This window comes from Chelonoidis abingdonii, chromosome 5, assembly GCF_003597395.2.
Source record: "Chelonoidis abingdonii isolate Lonesome George chromosome 5, CheloAbing_2.0, whole genome shotgun sequence".
NCBI classification, from domain to species: domain Eukaryota; kingdom Metazoa; phylum Chordata; order Testudines; family Testudinidae; genus Chelonoidis; species Chelonoidis abingdonii.
Window position 1 is genome coordinate 82,097,168 of NC_133773.1, and position 18,456 is coordinate 82,115,623.

The following is an 18,456-nucleotide window of genomic DNA, read 5'->3' on the forward strand; positions in this document are numbered from 1 at the left end:
CTGAAGGGCAGGATGTGGCCCCCGGGCCATAGTTTGCCCACCCCTGATGTGAGGAATTTTGTTTTTAACACTGCCTTTGTACAGTTTGTCCTGCCAAGAAAGAACTAGATAGCACTGAGTTTCGTGGGCCCTTGGGCTAAGGCCGGGGGTACTAGCTATAGGAGGAGAAGTAGAGCTAAGGGGTGGGAGGAGGAGCAAAGATCAGTAACAGAGACGCCCAGGGAAGCAGGCTCTGGTGGCTGCACTTTTATCCCTCCTCCCATAGCAAGCCTCAGGGCAGACCTGCCCGAGCGATCGCTGTTTAGTTCAGGCACGACCCCCTGCACCCCTTGGTGTCTCCTCCTAGAGAGGATTAATTGCCCCCCACCCCTGTTAGCGCCAGCCGCTTTGCAGCCCCTCCCCCAGCCGATACCCCGCTACTTGCCCCTCACCGGGATACCGGAGCAGGGAGCGCGCGGCCCCGAGATGCCCTGTCTGGAGACAGGGTAGAGCCTGCCCGGGGCTGGGAGAGGAGTCTGGAACACGAGGTAACGTGCATCTGCAGGGCTCAGCAGTGCAGCCCAGCCCGCCCCCCGGGAGCTGGCTCGCTGCAGAGCACGAGGCTGGGTGGGGAGGGGGCCGCAGGTTGTGCAGTGCAGGAGGAGCCAGCGCCTAACACCGCGTTGCATCTCCCGGGACGGCAGCCTGGTGGGCGCACGCGTGCAGCGGGGGGGCACAGGAGGCAGCCTAGGCCTGTGCTGGGGAGAAGGGCAGCCCGGCCGGTGCAGCCAGGCAGGAGGGGGTGCGCCCAGTTCCGCCCTGCCTTGATGGGGGCTCTGGGGTGTCTCTTCAGTGCAGAGGCTGCGGCGCCCCGTAGCGATGCCTCGGAAGGCGGAGAAGTTTCTGCAGATCGCCCCACACTCCCTGGCCATCGTCCTGAGCCCCGGGGCTGCGCTGGAGGCGGAGGAGGGGCGGGAGGACGGAGAGCGGCAGCCGCCGCCGGGCGCTGAGCCCCCCCAGCTCGGGCGCCACCACATCGGCTACGAGATCTTCGCGGACTTCAAGCAGGAGAACATGCAGCACTTCTGGAACCCGCGCGTGACGGCGGCCGTGGCCGAGACCTTCTTCCTGGGCTGGCTGGACGAGCAGGTGCTGCTGATCCAGGGCAAGGAGGAGCACCTGGAGGTGCTGCGGGAGGGCTGGACGCGCCGCTCCCTCAAGCCGCCCGCCGGCTTCCGCATCAAGTGCCTGGGTAAGTGCTGCGGGGCTCGCCGGTGCCTCGCTTGGCTCCCTCTTGCCAGGAGGGCGAAGTTTGTGCCTAGATTCTGCAAGCTCCCTCCCCCCAATACACTCAGTCAAACCTACAGAGCAGGTCTGCAGGACGTGGTTCTTGGAAAACTCGTACTCTTCGGTGCCTCTTTCCTACAGGTACACTCGTTGTTGCTCCTGCCAGTGACGCTCGCTAGAGGTAGCAATGGTAGGAAATTCTGGGTCAAAAATCCTAGTGTAGATAAAGCCAAAGTGTGTGTGTGTGAGAGAGAGAAATGTGAGAGGAAAGGCAGCTGGAAAGGTGCTGATCCTGAATTGTGAGTGAGGTTGATATTAAGATAGCCCACCGTTCTTTTTGGTGTCGACTCGTTCTTTTTGTCCTTAATTTTCCCTCAAGTTTACACATTCTTCAACTGTGCTTTGAATAAATATCCAAATCAGTTATATTCCCATCTTTTAATCAGCAATTCATGATCTTTACCACTTGGGGTCAAAAGTTCAAGTAGTACACCAGTTCCTTGATATAAGTTAGGCACAACCATCTCTCTCAACATCATTGTTCTCTTATCTCCAGCCAGGTTCAATGAAGGATTCCCTGTACCAGGCTCTTCCTTCCAATATAATGGATAAACTTTAATGCATTTGCCATTCCTTAAATTGCACAGATCTCTGTACAATGCCAAACCTGTTCTGAACGATGATAAATAGATTGTAAAATGTGCAGTACCCGACTGAGTTTATCTTGCATGCTGAGATATATTTCAAGGTATTACCTTTCTACCAGATAAGTGCACCACTGCAAAGCCACACTAGTTAACCACTTAAACTTTCTGTGCATATTCTTCATTTAGTGATGCTGTGCACTGAAAAAGACAATTTTTATAATTTTGCTTTCAACATATATATCCAGCAGTGTTTACTATGAATAAAACTATTGTGGTTAAGTGCCGGGTTTTTGTCTGATTTGGATTTTAGTGAGTTTGAGTTTGGTAAGCAATAGAAACTGTGGACATTTCATTGTGATATTCCATTGTGTCTTTATAATCTCAGTACTGGTTAAACTTTTAAAGGACTAACTATTTGGAGACCACGTGTTCCATAGTATTTTCAAATTCTCAAAACATTTGCCTCTACAGAAAAATAAACAAACATGTAAGCTATGCAATTCTGGACATATGAGTGATTTTTTTTAAAGTATTACTTTATAAAGATGCATATCACTTATTTTAAGTAATCTGCATTCAGAAGTAGGCCAGACAGGCTGTTAGTTAATCCAATAATTGTAGTAGGATCCCATTTCTTGAAAATTTTTCTCTTTAGAGAGTGAAATTAAAACTGTAAATTAGACATATTTAAAAAATGCCTATTGCTGTTTGAAACATCAGTTATACTTAGTCTGATTCTGTTTTTTTCACTAATCCCTCAGGTTCACTTATATTGCAGGTAGTCAATAGGCAGACCACTGGCCAAATCTGGACTGCCAGATGCTTTTGAATGAAACCAGAAATCGTTTTATTTACTTATTTTTATTTTCTCTGGAGTCTGGACCTTGATCAAGAAATTTGGACCTTGACAAAAAATAATAGACTACCTCTGACTTATAGTGTAGTTTCACAACGAAAAGATGAATACATTGATGGGGGAACTTCTGAAAACTGACAAGTTTCCAGATACTCCTTTAAAACATTATTAAATGTGGGTGATGGCACTTGAATAAGGTTTGACCTTTAACTACCCTGCTAGAGTAGTAGTCAGTTAATTGCAACAGAAATAGTCCATAGTTTTATAATCTGTAGCTACAATGTGTTTGGTTTTTTTGTTTTTTTTTTTGTGGGTGTTCTGGATGGCTTGAGTTTGTATGTGCCAGAATAGGTATTTCTTTTGGTAAAGAAACAAAGGATCAAACTAGGAGTGAATTTCTTTTGCAATTCAATAAATGGCCTTTGAAACTATAATTGATATGTCATGTTTTGATGAGTGAAGTTCTAAATAATGGTGCCTTTCCCCGAGAGAGAACCTGCATTCATGCAGTATTTCTGCCTGTAGTCTAGGAATTAGTGTATCCTTCTGAGTTTAAAAAAGAGCGCTTTTTGTTTTCAGTATTTGTTCTAACTTGCTAAAGTACAAGAAATTAAGCTGTGACTCTCCACTGTGTTTTGGGACAGTGAAGGATGACTCAGGAACTGAAATTCTAATGAGTAACTACCCCCTTGGGTAATTTACAAACTGTAGCTCTCACAATTTCACTTACAAAGGGAAGACCTAGTTTCAGGATTTTATTTACAGATGTAAATGTTATATCATTTTCCCTGGTTAATATGGTTGACTGTGAAACGAGCTACTTTTTCTTTGTTCAGCAGTTCTTTACCTCTTGTACTTTATACAGATTGTCCCCCAAAAGAAGCTTACGGAGTTACACAATTTTTAACCTGAGAGCATCCTCAAATCTTTTTAAATAAGACATTTCCTTTCTGGTGTGAATTGCCTGAGTAAACTTACTAGGGGAAACAAAGTTTAAATGTCATGTTTTTTGTTGATTAAAATCTCAACCTCAATTCTGATTTAATATAATGTTTTGGTATTTAATGTGTCTTGTCCCCCATCCCCCCTTTTTAGAGTGTTTAATTGCTGTGTAATAATTTATATTACTGTAACAGTAGCCCTAGTAATAGACTTGGACCCCACTGTGCTAGTCACTGTATAACACAGAATGAAAGATGGGCCCTGCCCCAAAGAGCCTGCAGTCTAAGTATAAGACTAGAGGCAACAGATTAATTCAGTCAGATGGGGAGAACAAGGAAAAAATACTGGTCACATGATAGGTAGTGGTCTCAGCACATCAGCAGCCTAGCTGTTCCTTGTCAAGCTTTTTGTAGGCATCATTGTGCAGGAGAGTTTTAAGGAGGATGAGTTAGTTATGCGGATTTTATGGGGTGCTCCTCCCAATCATGAGGGACAGCATGGGAGCTAGCATGAAGATGCTTGTTTGAAAACTTAGCAAGTGGGCAGTGGAGGCTGGCATCATGGACTGTAGGCAGCTGTTGACAACTCAGTAGCAAATGAGAGATGATAGGCAAGATGGGGTTTGACTGTGAAGGGCCTTGAAAGTGAAGACCAATATCTTATATTTGGTGTGATAGAGAAGGGGGAGCTAGTGGAGGGATGAAGGGAGAGAGGTGACATGGTCAGAGCAGTGGGCTAGGAAATAATCTTGGCAGCAGCATTCTGAATGGATATGAGCAAGGCAAGACTGCATTTGTCAAGGCCTGAGAATTCAATGATCAAGATGAAAGCCTGGATGAGAATTTTAGCTGTGGGGATGGATAGGAAAGGTCATCTCTTAAAGATGTTATACAGGCAGCATTGCCCAAGATAACCTGGAAGGGAGGACCTAGAAGGACTAAGCCCATGGCAAGCCTTGTATCTTAAAAGTCAGTTGATGGGCCCGGTCTCCATATTTGGCAGAAATTCACTCTTACCCAAGCTAACAAAGGGTATGTCTACCAAGTAGCTGGGAGGGTGTTTCCCAATGTGGGTAGATACCTATGAGTTCTGCTCAAGCTAGCACTGGGAAATAGTGCTCAGGTGGGATTGTACTTGGGTGGCTAGCCTGAGTTGTTTCTTGTTCCACTGCAGCCATGCTGCTATTTTTAGGTGCTAGCTTGGGCAGAGCTAGCATGTCTGCCTACCCATGCTGGGAAGCATCCTTCCAGCTGCTGTAGGGATGTGAGGGGTAGTATAGGAAGTCCTCTCTTGTTGGTGGAAATGGTGCCCTCACCCTCTTCAAAGGGGGGGGGGGGTTGAGAGGGGAAATGATGGGCGGGAGCTCCCGTAAAGCTGGGAACTGGGACAAGAGTTGCCCTAAATGTCAGCAGCCAGCAAATGGTTGTGTATATGGAATCTCCCATCCCCAACTGAAAATGGCTATGTCTTTAATTTAAAAATAAAATGGGCTTGAAACCTGCTCCTTTCTTCACCTACCCTTTGGAGTTGTCTGCTGGGGTTAGACCAGCTGCTAAGGTAGTTTCGTGGTTCCAGCAGGGTCAGAGAATTGGGGCACTTTGGTGAGAGGCATGGGCAGACCAAGTCTAGGGATTAATGGGGCTTGTGTAGGGGAGGGGTAGTGGTGGCAGTGTCTCTTTTTTATTGTGGGGCGTCTGTGGAACTTCAGCCTCTATAGTGCCAACGGCTGTTGGATGGTGTCCTATGACTCTAACATTACTAATTCTGATGCTATGGTTATATAGAATGAGAAATGGAATGTAAACAGGTAATTGTATCCTTCCCATAATATGGAAATATAACTCTAGTTCAAAAGTTTGTTAATAAGTAGCCTTGCTGAAGTGTAAATAACATGCATTTTGTGGTTTTAGCTGATGTTCTTTTGCATTTACAAATACCAGAACCTAAAGTTTGCATGTGATTTAACCCCCCTCCAACAAAGCGTTTGATATAAACTATGAAGTTATAATTGGAATGTATGAGTGCCTGTATATGAAATATACTTTTAGTTGCAGTTAATAAGATGGGAAAGACTAAACTGCCACCAAGTGCATGTGTGTGACAATTTCAGACCATTTGTAGACAGCCACACTTGCTTGTACTGTAATGCTTTTAGAAATTTGAGAGCAAAGAAGCTATATTGCTAAAGAAGCAGCAAATCAACTGGACTAGTCCTGGGGTATTATCATCTGTTTAAATGTGTAATTGCATTTTCAGCATAATTAGGCACCTAAAGTGTGAATGATTGCAATTTATTTAAAAGACTTCTGATGCTTTGTTCTCCATTTCTACAGGTCAAAGCACTGAGTAGTAGATTTGAAACTGAAAATATTTAATTTTTTTATTTTTTTTGTATTTTTACATACTCTAAACCAATGACAGAATAAGCATAACCAGTCATATATATATTTTATAATTGGTGAGTGGATATTTGGGAGCTGAATGGAAAAATCTAGGTAGAACTTCAGTGACTTTTGGGTCTGAGGCTGGAGCTAGTCTATGATTTTGAAAGTGATGATAGTACAGAAGCCATCATAAGAACAGCAGGCTGCTCAGCTACTAGTGTGGCTACGACAATGCAGTAATAGCATTGAACACTTGCTGTGGTTGACCTCTGTGCTGTCAGTTACTTCTCTCTGCGCCATGGCAGGATAGCCATGTAATCCTGTGAAACACAGTGAATTCAATTCCTGCTAATGGTAGTCATACTTTTTACTTATTTTTGCATGTCTGGACACTTGAGGAGGTTTATAACTTTTTGCCCCACACCAAGATTGGTGTGCTTGTGTGAGAGAGGGCTGTGGGTGGGGGAGTGTTGGAGGTATATGCTTCCTGTCCTGGAACAATCATTGGGAGAGGAAATGTCTCCCCATTCCCTCCCTCACTTCCTCAACTGCCATGTGCAGGAGGTGTCTCCTTTCTTTCTCTTCCGTGGTCACATGAATGGAAGGCACAGGTGTGTGTGTGAGGCTGGAGAGGCCCAAACAGGTGATCAGTCTTCCCTTCTCTTGTATAATGTAAGTACTAACATTGTGCAGTGATTATAGATGCACCCTTGTGTTTAGGATTTAGGTGAAGCTTAAATCTGTGGTGGTGGTCTGAGGCCCAGAACTAGCTTGTGGAATAAGGTATCCAGGGTGAGATTGGAGACAGTGGTTGAACAGAAACTGTTGTTTAGGAAAAGGGAGTGAGAAACTTCTGTTGTTCTATGCATTTTCTGTTAATTTCTCACGTGCAAGAGGAGAGATCTGCATAGTGTCCATATAATTCCTTTAATTCACTCAGATTAAAAAATAAATAGTGTTTCATATTTCTGAAAACACAGTTTCCGGTTCAAGAGCTGGGGGTGACTGTGATATTGTCAGTGCTGTGCTGGTGCATGTGAACCAGAAAGTAGATGAGTTTAAGGTGCAAGTGGAATTGTAATGTCCAAGTATTCTAGTCTGTGCAGTAATGTAGGATCTTTCCGTATTCTAGTGTAGTACAAATAGGGTGACAACATGCTTAATACTACGCTTATAATGTTGTGTCACTTAGGAGTGTTCAACGCTTCTGTTGTAGCTTTCTTACACTAACTGATTATATTGTAACAGCTTGTAATGCTTCCATTTTGAAGCTTAAAATGATCAGAGTTATTCAGGTGTTAGGAAATTATAGGGTGTGTCTAAATTTCTGTCTTGGATGGAGAGAGAGCTTTGGAAAACATTTAAAGACTTGGAGCAAGCTGAGTCTGGCATATTAAGGGTGCTGACAGGGAAAATGGTTACCTTATGTGAACTAATAGCTGCCAGGCATGGAACTAATCATGTATGGTAGAACTGATTGCAAGCTTTCTTATAACTTTGCAATGTTCTGTAACTTTATGTCTTTAATGAGTGTTATAAAATTAGTGCTAGAAGAACACTCCCTGTTTGACACCCCTTTCCTTTGCCTCCATTATTTAATGTTTGTTCTCCTTGACACTGATCTCTCCTCCTTTCATGTCCCCTGTGCCAACACAAATCGACCTGTTGCTACCTCACCAACGCTGTTTGTGGGTGTTTCCAACTCAGCAGACATCTTTTCATGTCTTCATCTCCTCTTGCATTGCCTGTTTGTAACTTCCTCCTTTATTGCTCATTCTTGATCTCTGAGTCCTAGATGTTATTTGAAAGGCTTTCATACATTTTGTGGAAAAGCCATGCCTTTTTATAAGCACTGTATTAACAGTGGGTTAAAATGAAGTTACCAACCTTTACAATCACTTTTTTTGGTCCTGCCCAAAAGTAGTCTTCCCCATTTAAAAGCTGATATTTGAAACTGAATTTTCAAGAATGTCTGTGCAATAATTAAACTAAAGAGCACCAGTTAGCACAGTTGGCTCTATTGAAGCATTGTCCATTGTGTATATGCTACCATGCATAACAGTGGAGAGGTTATTATTACAGCTTTTTGAGTTGAAGCTAAGTGCTCACATTCTCTGCTTTCCTCTCTCCCAATGAAAAATTAACACCCCACTAATTTAGCTTTAGAAATTCTTTCACGGTGATTTTCTAGTCATTAGTGGCTGACTGTAGGATGTGTAGGCTACTGGACATTAAATGCTATTGATTTATAGCCAGTCATAAAACATGGATTTTTCTTTTTCTTAATTATCTCCTTTAAACCATGAAAATTTCTTTTCAATGTGTGTGTGTGTGTTGGATTTCATAGTAGTAAAACCTCTGAGGAGGAGGTTACCACACACTCCTGTGCACCCTTTGTGTGCCTCTTGGTATTGCCATGGGAACTAAGGGGATTTTGGCAACATTTTTCCCCCCTCCCCGTGAGCTGAGTAGTGATCCTCAAATAACTTTTATTTCCATGAAGCATTTATTAAGATTTTAAAAGAAGAATATAACAAGAGTAACAAGGTAGGGTGAACTTTTAAACTGACACTTTGATGGAAATGCTTACGAATTTGTCGGAAGTAAGATTCTCCTCACTCGGGCAGTACTTCTATTAAGAACTGTAGGATCATGTATGACTGAGTCTCTGTGCCCCTGCCTCTTTCGCTGATGAAATTGGATGGGGTGGGGGTGAGGGGCGGGACCTGTAGTCTTTTCTGTATATCTGTGCACACAGTAGGCGGGCACTTTTGGAGCAAGGGAATTACTAAGAACTCTAACTCATTGTTACTTGAAAATAATTAATATATAAGTTGACTCTTGCTCTCTTGGACTACTGTAGGCCCTGCAGAGTGATTACACTGACCAGCTGGTTTTGTTAAAACTTGTTTTCAAGATAGTACTTCCCCCCATAATTAAGCTTGTTACTTTTATCAAACTACAGTTGTTAATTCTATAACTCTGCATAGAACATAAGCAGGCTTGGGAGGATTGTTTACATTGAGAGATATGTGTAAATGTTGACTTCAACTGACACGCTGAAATTGATGGGGGAAAGTAGATCAGTAACAGTCAGCGGGAGTGCAGCCTTTTCCCCCATCCTTTACATCTGCTGGGGCCAGGTGTCACCAGCCCAGCAAGCCCTCTGCAACCCTGCTGTCATAGATCTGCTCTCCCCTCCTGTGACTGCAGGGCTGCGGAGGACTCACTGGGCTGCCGCAGGGCTGGTGGCGCCCGATCCCTGCACGAGGTGTGGGGAAAGGCTGTGGTCCTGGCAGGACAGAGCATAGACCTCCAGCCAGGAACGGAAGGAGAATGATGAGCCCTTGGTTGTGGCGGAAGGAGCCATTCAGCAGTGGGGTGGCCTCCCCTGCAGCCTGGGAGCAGTCCCTGGCGAGGGATCTCTGGTCTGGCCCACCGGGACAGCAGCCTTCCCCATGCTTTGCGCCTGGAATGACTGAGTGTCATTGGCTGCAGGACCTTGCAGGGAGCCCCAAGCAGCTGCTCTGTCACTTGCAGGGTAGGAGCTGTTCAGCAGCACCCTGTGGCTGGGGGCTAATCCTCCTCCTTGCAGTCCTGCCTGGGAGTCTCTCTGGTTCCCCGGGCCAGGACTACAGCCTCCCCTGAACCCTGCACCCTGGTGACTCAGATGCCTCGGCCATTCTAGGAGCCCCACACAGCCCTACTGTCAGTGCTACCCTAATTATAACCCCATTCCTCCCTCCCCTTTAATTTCCAGCAACTGTAAAAATAAAAAAGTTTAAAAATGACAATTCTTAAAAATAAAATGTTGATATTGTTCAAATTAAAAATCAAATTCTGCCAAGCCTAAACGTAAACATCTCTGTAGGCAGCAGAGTGAGTTTTTGCTCAGTGTAATCATGTGTAAGTATGGTATCACTCTGTGCTGAACAGGAGTACTGGGGTGTTTATTATCTTGTGTATATATATTCCTCTAAGATATGCTATAATTCCTGCTTTTGGTCTACAGCTAAAACTTGTAATTATTCATTGTCAGTGCCCAATCCATTCAATGCAATTAAGTTATAGAAAGAAGTAAAGCTTATACTGTTTCTTTATAGATTTATTAAACTTCCATTCATTTTCTTTTGTTGATTTGTATTTGACTAGAGGGGCTCTCTGTAGGTACAGGAGTTCATGAAAGCACTGTTCTCCTAGGAATTGAGTTGGGGGGCTCTTGAATAAGTCCTTTTCTTGGTAATGCAAATCATATAGAAGTATAGACATCTTTGTTTATTTTAATAGTGATTCTTTCCGAGGAGCTACAATCTTATTACCTCAAGTTGTACATACAGACTATAAACCTCTCCTATCTTATGCTGGCCAGAAGAATTAGTCTACTTCAGATGAAGGGAACTCCAAAGCTTTAACCACATTCTTTTGTGCACTGAAGATAGCAATTTAGAAACAGAAACACATAAGATGCAACTCTGAAATTGCAGCTGTCTTCCCAGTAGACACTTTTGAGCTTAGCCCTGCATTCCTTACACACCCACATCTTCCACTGACTTCAATAAGAGCTTTGAGTGATGAAGGATGGGGCTCTTATTTGGAGTCAGCTAAAAGCCACTGCTTACTGAAAGGAAAATACTAGCAATAGGTGTTGGTGAATGCATGGGGAACTGTGGTTGTAAACACATGTGGACTGAGGGACAACTTAAACAACAGTTATACCTAAATGCTGCTTTGCAAGTAGATAAGATAAAATAAAATGCAAAGCTCCATCTAATCTTTATATTTTTTAAAAAAAACATTTTCCCCTTTCCCTAGCATGGATATTGGTTGCTACCTTATTACCGCAGTATCCAGTTTTCATGTTGAACCTGCTCCCTGGATGGGCCAGGTTTGAGAATGTATTTAAATATATTACACTTTTTTTTCTTTACCCCGTGTGTAAGCACATTGTCCTCTATGCAGTGAGTGCACTCTATCCCTCAGCCTATGACGTGGAGTTTAATGTGAGATCTAGGCTGGTGGCATATATATTTGTTAATGCACCTGCAGGTGGTTGGTTGGCACATCTTATACATATAGAAAGAAAAAGAAAATAAATGATGTCCTGATGATGCTTGGCCAAATCATTCATTATATTTACGTATACTACAATAAATGGTTTCCGGGTAGCAGCCGTGTTAGTCTGTATCTGCCAAACGAACAGGAGTACTTGTGGCACCTTAGAGACGAACACATTTGTTCTTTTTACAACAGTAAATGATTCTCACCCAAATGCTGCACTCTTAAAAGGATTAAAAAAAATTATGGAAAGAATCTGGACAATCTGTCTCTCTCCATCTTCCCCCTTTTTTAAGAATCAGGATTCTAGTTCTGCCTTGGGGATTCTAGTGAGCCTGTGTTTGAATTTGGATTATGAACATACTGTGCCTGAGTGTACACAGTACACTAAATCTTTGTAAAGTGAACTTTAGAGTTGTCTTTGGATGTATTTCAAGAAGGATAAGTGGTATGTCAAGTTTTAGTATAAAAGCTGTTTGTCACGAAGATACTGTACCCCTTTAAGCCATACAGTGCAATTATTTGTTACCAAAGCACAACCTACAGAGAAATTACTTTCATTTGCTTCTTATCACAAAACACAGCAAAATTCAAACACACAAGTCAAACAGTGTATCCTTTTAGCTTAACCTTGAGTTCTGCTAGCAACTGATTAACAAAGAGAACTCTTACTGTATAGAAGTTTGCTGCTCTTATAAACTGTATCCAAGTCACATCTACTTTTCTTTAAAAAGCTTAGATAATTGAGATGTACTTCGACACTGAAATATCCATAATCTATTCTTATTTCTTTATATAACCTTAGTTTCTGTGATTTCATTAACACAGACTTTTAAAATGCATTTCTTACTGCACTTAACACCTTAGGGCTCAATCATGAACTGGCCAATACACTTTTTCAGGGGAGTAAGGAGCCTGTGCAGACTATCATATCATTGGTCACCAACACAAGAGAGGAGAGCCACTATCCAAAAGATTTTAGCTCAACTCCTTGTCATTCTCCCTCCTCTTTCACACACCTACACCCCCCAATCGTGCATGCCAGCCCAACTAGGCTGGTGAAGAGCAGGGAGTAAACTGCTCCAAAATAAGTGCTGGTGCAGATTACTTCTCCTTCCTGGAGCAAGGGGGAACCAGGGAGCAAATTGTGGTCCCTATTCTGCTTCTGGGGCAGTGCAGCTGACCAGTATCCCTTCACTCAGGGAAGATTGATTGCAAGGTGCAAGCATAGTCCATACTGTTTACTTAAAGTTACGTGTTCTGTAATGTTAAACCAAACAATATAATAAAATATAAATGAAATGAGTAAGCAATAAGATTCTTATGACTGTGGTTTAACACTACTGCAAACTTTAAATATGCAGTGAAGCATTAGATGCTAAGTGCTTCCAATGCATTGGAAGTGTGTGTTAAACAGCACAGTCTGAAGTGCCTTATTGAGACTGTAAAATGGGCATTTCGTCTTTAAAAGAGTTTTTTCTGAATTCCTATTCAGAGTACAACTCCTTGTACATCTTCAAATATGAAAAATTTATTTTGGCTATTAATAGCCTGCCTTTCTGTCCACGCTTTAACGTCTATAGTTAGAATGATACATTTTTTTTGGTACTCATTTTATTCTAATCTACACAGAATTTCCATACAAATATTCTTCAAAATCTGTGTTTCCTTTAAAAAGACCTCTTATCATGATGTAGCCTGTTATGTTTTTACAATGTTTGGAAGACATTAAGCTAAAAAGAAAAGCAGAAAAATGGCACAGGAGGGCAGGCATGGCCTTACTATAAAATGAGCCTATTTGTGACTCCTTGGTTGTTTGGCACATTGAGGTTATGGCTGTGTTAAGATTGTGATTAGGTCTCCTACTTGTCTGAACTCTAGGGGGATGCTAATTAGCTACTTCATTATAAGGCTGGGTTAGCCAGCTGCAGACCAGGATTTTAAGGTCTATATTAAATACGTACAGCAAATGGGAAGGCAGCATCCAAAATATATTGGGTATCACTGATACTTTAGTTGTTAATTGTTTTTTCAAGGCTGCTAGCATGCTGATGAAATCTTAGAAAAGAGACTTAAATTATTTAGTTTTTAACTCAGTTTTGGAAACTAGCTTCACTGCTCCTGAACTCCCTGCCAACTTCATGGTTTGACAAATTTTCCTTTTTATTATATGATCTTTCCAGTATCATGTGAAAAGACTCTCACAAACAGCAGGGGAAACTGACTCTCTACTATGGGAGACACAGTGGAAATGACCAGGTGAAAGGTGCTATCAAAACCACAAAGTAAACAAAGTGGAAAAAATAAGGAAAAAAAATCTTTATTTCTTGTAACAATATTGGGCAAAACACTTTCAGACAGAAAGGACTTTTTAAAATTGTCACTGTCACTTTAAAGATGAGATTCCATGATTTTAAACATCTAAAATTTCCTCACAATGAGTTTGAATATTTTGAGGAGAATGTTGGGGAGGGAGAAAGAATAGGAGACTGGCCAGGTTAGTTGTGAGGTGAACAACTTGTTTTGATGTCATGCAGCAGCAAACCAGAGAGCTGCTAAACCTGTTTTAAAAATAAATTGCCCATCTTGTTTCTGGTTGATTACAATATTGATGGTAGTTGTGTTGCTTCATTTGCGTTCATCTTCCTGAGAGTTCCGCAGAATGTCACTGGGAAGCTGGGACATCAGTCAACCAGTGTCAAAATTAGACTCAGGACTCACAGTTTGTCAGACCACTCTGTTTTATTAGCACAGTGCTCTGCTAATACACCCAGATAATGTGAGCACCATAAGATAGTTTGTGTCTTGTATTTATACAGATAAAAGGAGGGGGGGAGCACTTAGCAAGATAACAAAGGAAGCAGAATCTGATAAGTTTACCTGGGCTAGCCATGCATATCTTATTTCCTTACTTAACTATTACTGATCTTCTGTTAATGTTTCGCCATTAGCACCCTTGTTTATGCCTAATGTTTCTTTTCCTGGCACCTGTATTTCAACATTTCTTATTTCTGCTTAAAGGTACATACAACATTTCTTTAATCCATTCATATTTTTACAATTTAATTCTACTTTCACACCAGCTATGAGGTCAAAGGTGGTTAGAAAGAACATAATGTAGAACCAAGGGGTATTAGTTTTCTTGATGAAGTTTAGTGTGCTGGATATCTGCAAGTCAGAAGCTTAAGATGACTTGGAGTTGGAGTTCTTGTCTCTTTCACTTAATTTTCAATATTTGAGCAAACAGCGGAGACCTCCTAATGCATTCCCTGAACTCTTGGGTGGCATCTTCAACACCTTGGGTACAACATCCCTGAATCACCATGTAGTTAACACCATGTATAACTTCAACCTGCCTTGACCTTGGGAGTAGTCACCTTCTTAAATTTATATATACCATATGTTCTGTGTGTTTACTCTGTGAAAGGATGGGATTAATTGAAGATGTCTGCACTTAAACAGGAAAAGGTACAATGGCTTCAGATAGCCATCCACCTGCCAACACTTAAGAGACAATGCAGGAGCTGTTCATTTGATGTCCTACCTACAGCCCCCGACCAAATTAATTGGACATGCTTTTCAAGTGGTGCTGGAGTCCTGGTTTGTAAACAGAGAAGAACCAAAGGAGCCTGGGAGGGGTAGGGGGCCTGAGTCTAGTACTGTGTGTGTAATTTCTCATGCATTTCAATCTTTTCCTAATTCTGCAGTGGAAGGAAGAGAATGAGATCTGGACCCCAAGATGACCTTTGACTTAAACTATCCTATCCAGCAGTAGAGTGCATTCCGAACTATCTATTTCTGTTCTATATGCACCACTATGCCATACTAACACATGTAGAAAATAGACCTACTCCTGTCCTGGGAAACTGAGAGCGAAAGGGTGAGTTTGTTTTTTCTGAAGCCTAAGGTGCCGTCTTCCAGGTGGTTCAGATTTCTGTCATCAGTAGGCTGTTAACTTTTTCTTGGATCACCTGAGAAGTGGTACTTTCAGAAAATTAAGTCTTCTTTCCAAGCCCTGATACTTCAGGACTCTTCATGGGGCGTTTAACCTCCTGCCTCTTAAATACCTTTTGCTGTGAATTTAATAAGTAGATGTTTTGCCTTGATCCATAATTAACCTTTCTTCAATTTTATCTTTTACTTTAAAAGCCTGTGCATACATGTAACAGCTCATCTTCACTCCAGTGGTGGCTCTGTGCCAGGACCAAACTGAAGTCTGATGAAATGTGAGAGTAGATGCTCGCCCTGCATAGGCAGCCATGCTGCCTGACTGCTGTTGTCATTAGTCTTCCTACCCGTTCTAATCTACCTACCTATATGGTTCCCACCTTTCATTGTTCTCAAGCAGTATTACTAAAATGTCTGCCCACAGTTATTGCTAGTTGTCCCTGACTTCCATTTTCTATCTTTGTGTCACTTGTTTGAGTGCAAGAGACGAGAATGTCCATTTTCAAATGGTATTTTTACATCCTAGTAGAATATTAGTGGAAAGCAATCTGTTGCTTCTCTTCTCCCGATGACCTTCTTTTCTACCACTGTCAAGGTATTTTTTCCACTTTGAGCTTTAGCGTCCTAAAAGTGGGGACCTGCATGTACCCTTCTAAGCTTAATTCCTATCTTAGATCTGATAGCACCGCCACCAGCCAAAAATATAGTGTTTTGGCACACTTCCTGTTCCCCCAAAATCTTCGCTGGGGAACCCAAGACCCAAACCACTTGGGTCTTAAAACAAAGAGAAATAAACCATTCCCCCACCTTTCCCCCTCCCAGACTTTCCCCTCCCTGGGTTACCCTGAGAGACTGCACTGATCCAAACTCCTTGGATCTTAAAACAGAGAGGAATTAACCTTTCCCCTGCCCTCCTTCCCCCGCACCAATCCCTGGTGAGTTCAGACCCAATCCCCTTGGGTCTTAAACAAGGAAAAAAATCAATCAGGTTCTTAAAAAAGAAAATTTTTGCATTAAAGAAAGAAAAAGTAAAAATTATCTCTGTAAAATCAGGATGGAAAATGTTTACAGGGTATTCAGCTTATATAGACTAGAGGGACTCCCCCTCCCCCCAGCCCCCGAAATTCAAGTTACAGCAAACAGAGGTAAAACTCCTTTCAGCAAAATACACATTCACAAGTTAAGAAAACAAAAATAAGGCTAATCCGCCTTTTCTAGCTAGTACTTATTATTTTAAACATAAGAGACTGTTTCAGAAAGATTGGAGAAACCTGGGGTGCATGTCTGGTCCCTCTTAGCCCCAAGAGCGAACAAAGAACAAAACAAGCAGCACAAACAAAGACTTCCCTCCACCAAGATTTGAAAGTATCTTGTCCCTCCATTGGTCCTCTGGTCAGGTGTCAGCCAGGTTCACTGAGCTTCTTAACCCTTTACAGGTAAAAGAGACATTAACCCTTAACTATCTGTTTGACAACCACCTGCTTATTTTTTCATCCCATCTTTTTTTGTATTTTATTCAGTTTCTCTTCTCTATCTCTTTCAGAATTGATCTTTGTTCTTTTCTCTCATGCCCTGCCTGCATTACAGATTACAGCTTTTACCCAAATTATTACCTGTTAATTGTACATCAGGCTCTAAACCGAGGTGGCCAACCTGAGCCTGAGAAGGAGCCAGAATTTACCAATGTACATTGCCAAAGAGCCACAGTAATACATCAGCAGCCCCACATCAGCTCCCTGACCCTGCTCCCAGTGCATTCCGCCCACCCCCGGCCCTGCTGATGAGTGCCTCCTCCTGCACCTTCCAATCAGCTGTTTTGTGGTGTGCAGGAGGCTTGGGAGGGGAAGGAGTGAGGGCACGGCAGACTCAGGGTATGGGATGGGAAGGGGTGGAGTTGGGCCAGGGCCTATGGCAGAGCCAGGGGTTGAGCAGTGAGCACCCCCCGGCACATTGGAAAGTTGGCGCCTGTAGCTTCAGCCGCAGAGTTGGTGCCTATACAAGGAGCTGCATATTAACTTCTGAAGAGCCACATGTGGCTCTGGAGCGACAGATTGGCCACCCCTGCTCTAAACTATGATAATACTTGTTTAGTATTTGTGTCAGCCAACAGCTTCATACTTGCAATTGTCTTCCTCATTCAGTACCTATTTTGCTGTCTAAACAGGACTTCTTAACTGTGCCTGAATGCCCATGTAACAGATTGACTGGTCCTCTTTCCTTGTATTTCTCTGTGCAGTAGGACAACACAGTGTACACCACCCCACACGGTGTTCTAAGTGCATGTTTTGTGGACACTGCCCCATTCTGAGGCAATGTGGGATGGTTTTCCAAAATGCACAGATACAAAAATGGCTAGGCATTGCAGCAGGCGTGGACTCTCAAGCTTGTTGACACATTGTAGCTTTTCTACAAAGCAACCATGCCGTCCTGGCTCAACCATGCTGTCCTAGCTCAGCTATATTTTGTTGTACTTATAATGTAGATGGGCCTTGTCAGGGTCTTTGACTTCCTTTTACTCTGGAGTTGTTTTCTGCGACATCTTTCTTCTGACAGTTACTTCCATAGCTTCAGTTTCTGTTTGTATATGAACAGCAGCTTCTTTAAACAACTGCAATATAAGTATACATTTGAAATGATTAATAAACCTGACTTTACCCTGCTTTACATGTTGAGAGGCTCTGTCATAATGAATTGGTGAATGGAGTATGAGGAAAACAAAATTATCAGCTAAGTATGCTTATTTCTTATTTCTGTCATAACTTCATTTTCCTGCTCATTGTAACTTTGCTCTCCTTTCTGTAGTTGAATTGCTCCTTAGGCAACAACAATATTTACTCACTTCATTAAATCATTTGGCTCAGTCTGACTTTAGACTCCTCAGCTGTTCTTGTTACTGAGTGTTTTCTGTTTGTCTGTTTTTTCCTTTTTGCTCTTGTATGTATCCAGGGTTCAACCCTGATTAAGTGTTTGCTGCTGGTATAGGAAAAGATACAGGCTTTGAAGTTAGTCTTAGTTCATGATGGGGAGGACCATTCACACTTTTAATATGGATCTTGTGTCTTGCTGCAGACTTCTGTTGGCTCAACTGAGCTATTTATTTGCAGGAAGTAAATTGGTTTTAAGAACAAGAAAAATTGGAGATGGATTTTTGTATAAAACAGGATGAATTGGAACGCAACACCACAGAATACAGCTAACCCTGACAATACCCGCACGAGGAAATAAGGAAACAGATCAACAGAGCCAGACGTGTATCGAGAAGCCTCCTACTGCAAGACACACTCAAGAAAGAAACCAACAGGATTCCACTGGCCATCACATACAGCTCCCAGCTAAAACCCCTCCAACGCATCATCAG

General features: G+C 42.4%; 1 protein-coding gene across 1 annotated transcript in view; it reads left to right on the forward strand.

Annotated features, from left to right (window-relative positions):
• The first annotated feature begins 841 nt into the window (after positions 1 to 841).
• Positions 842 to 18,456, forward strand: part of STOX2 (storkhead box 2) — a 242,163-nt gene continuing 224,548 nt past the window's right edge. The window contains exon 1 of the mRNA XM_075066404.1: positions 842 to 1,231. Within this exon, the coding sequence (XP_074922505.1) occupies positions 859 to 1,231 (373 nt within the window). The 5' untranslated portion in view covers positions 842 to 858. The remainder of the gene's footprint in view (positions 1,232 to 18,456) is intronic.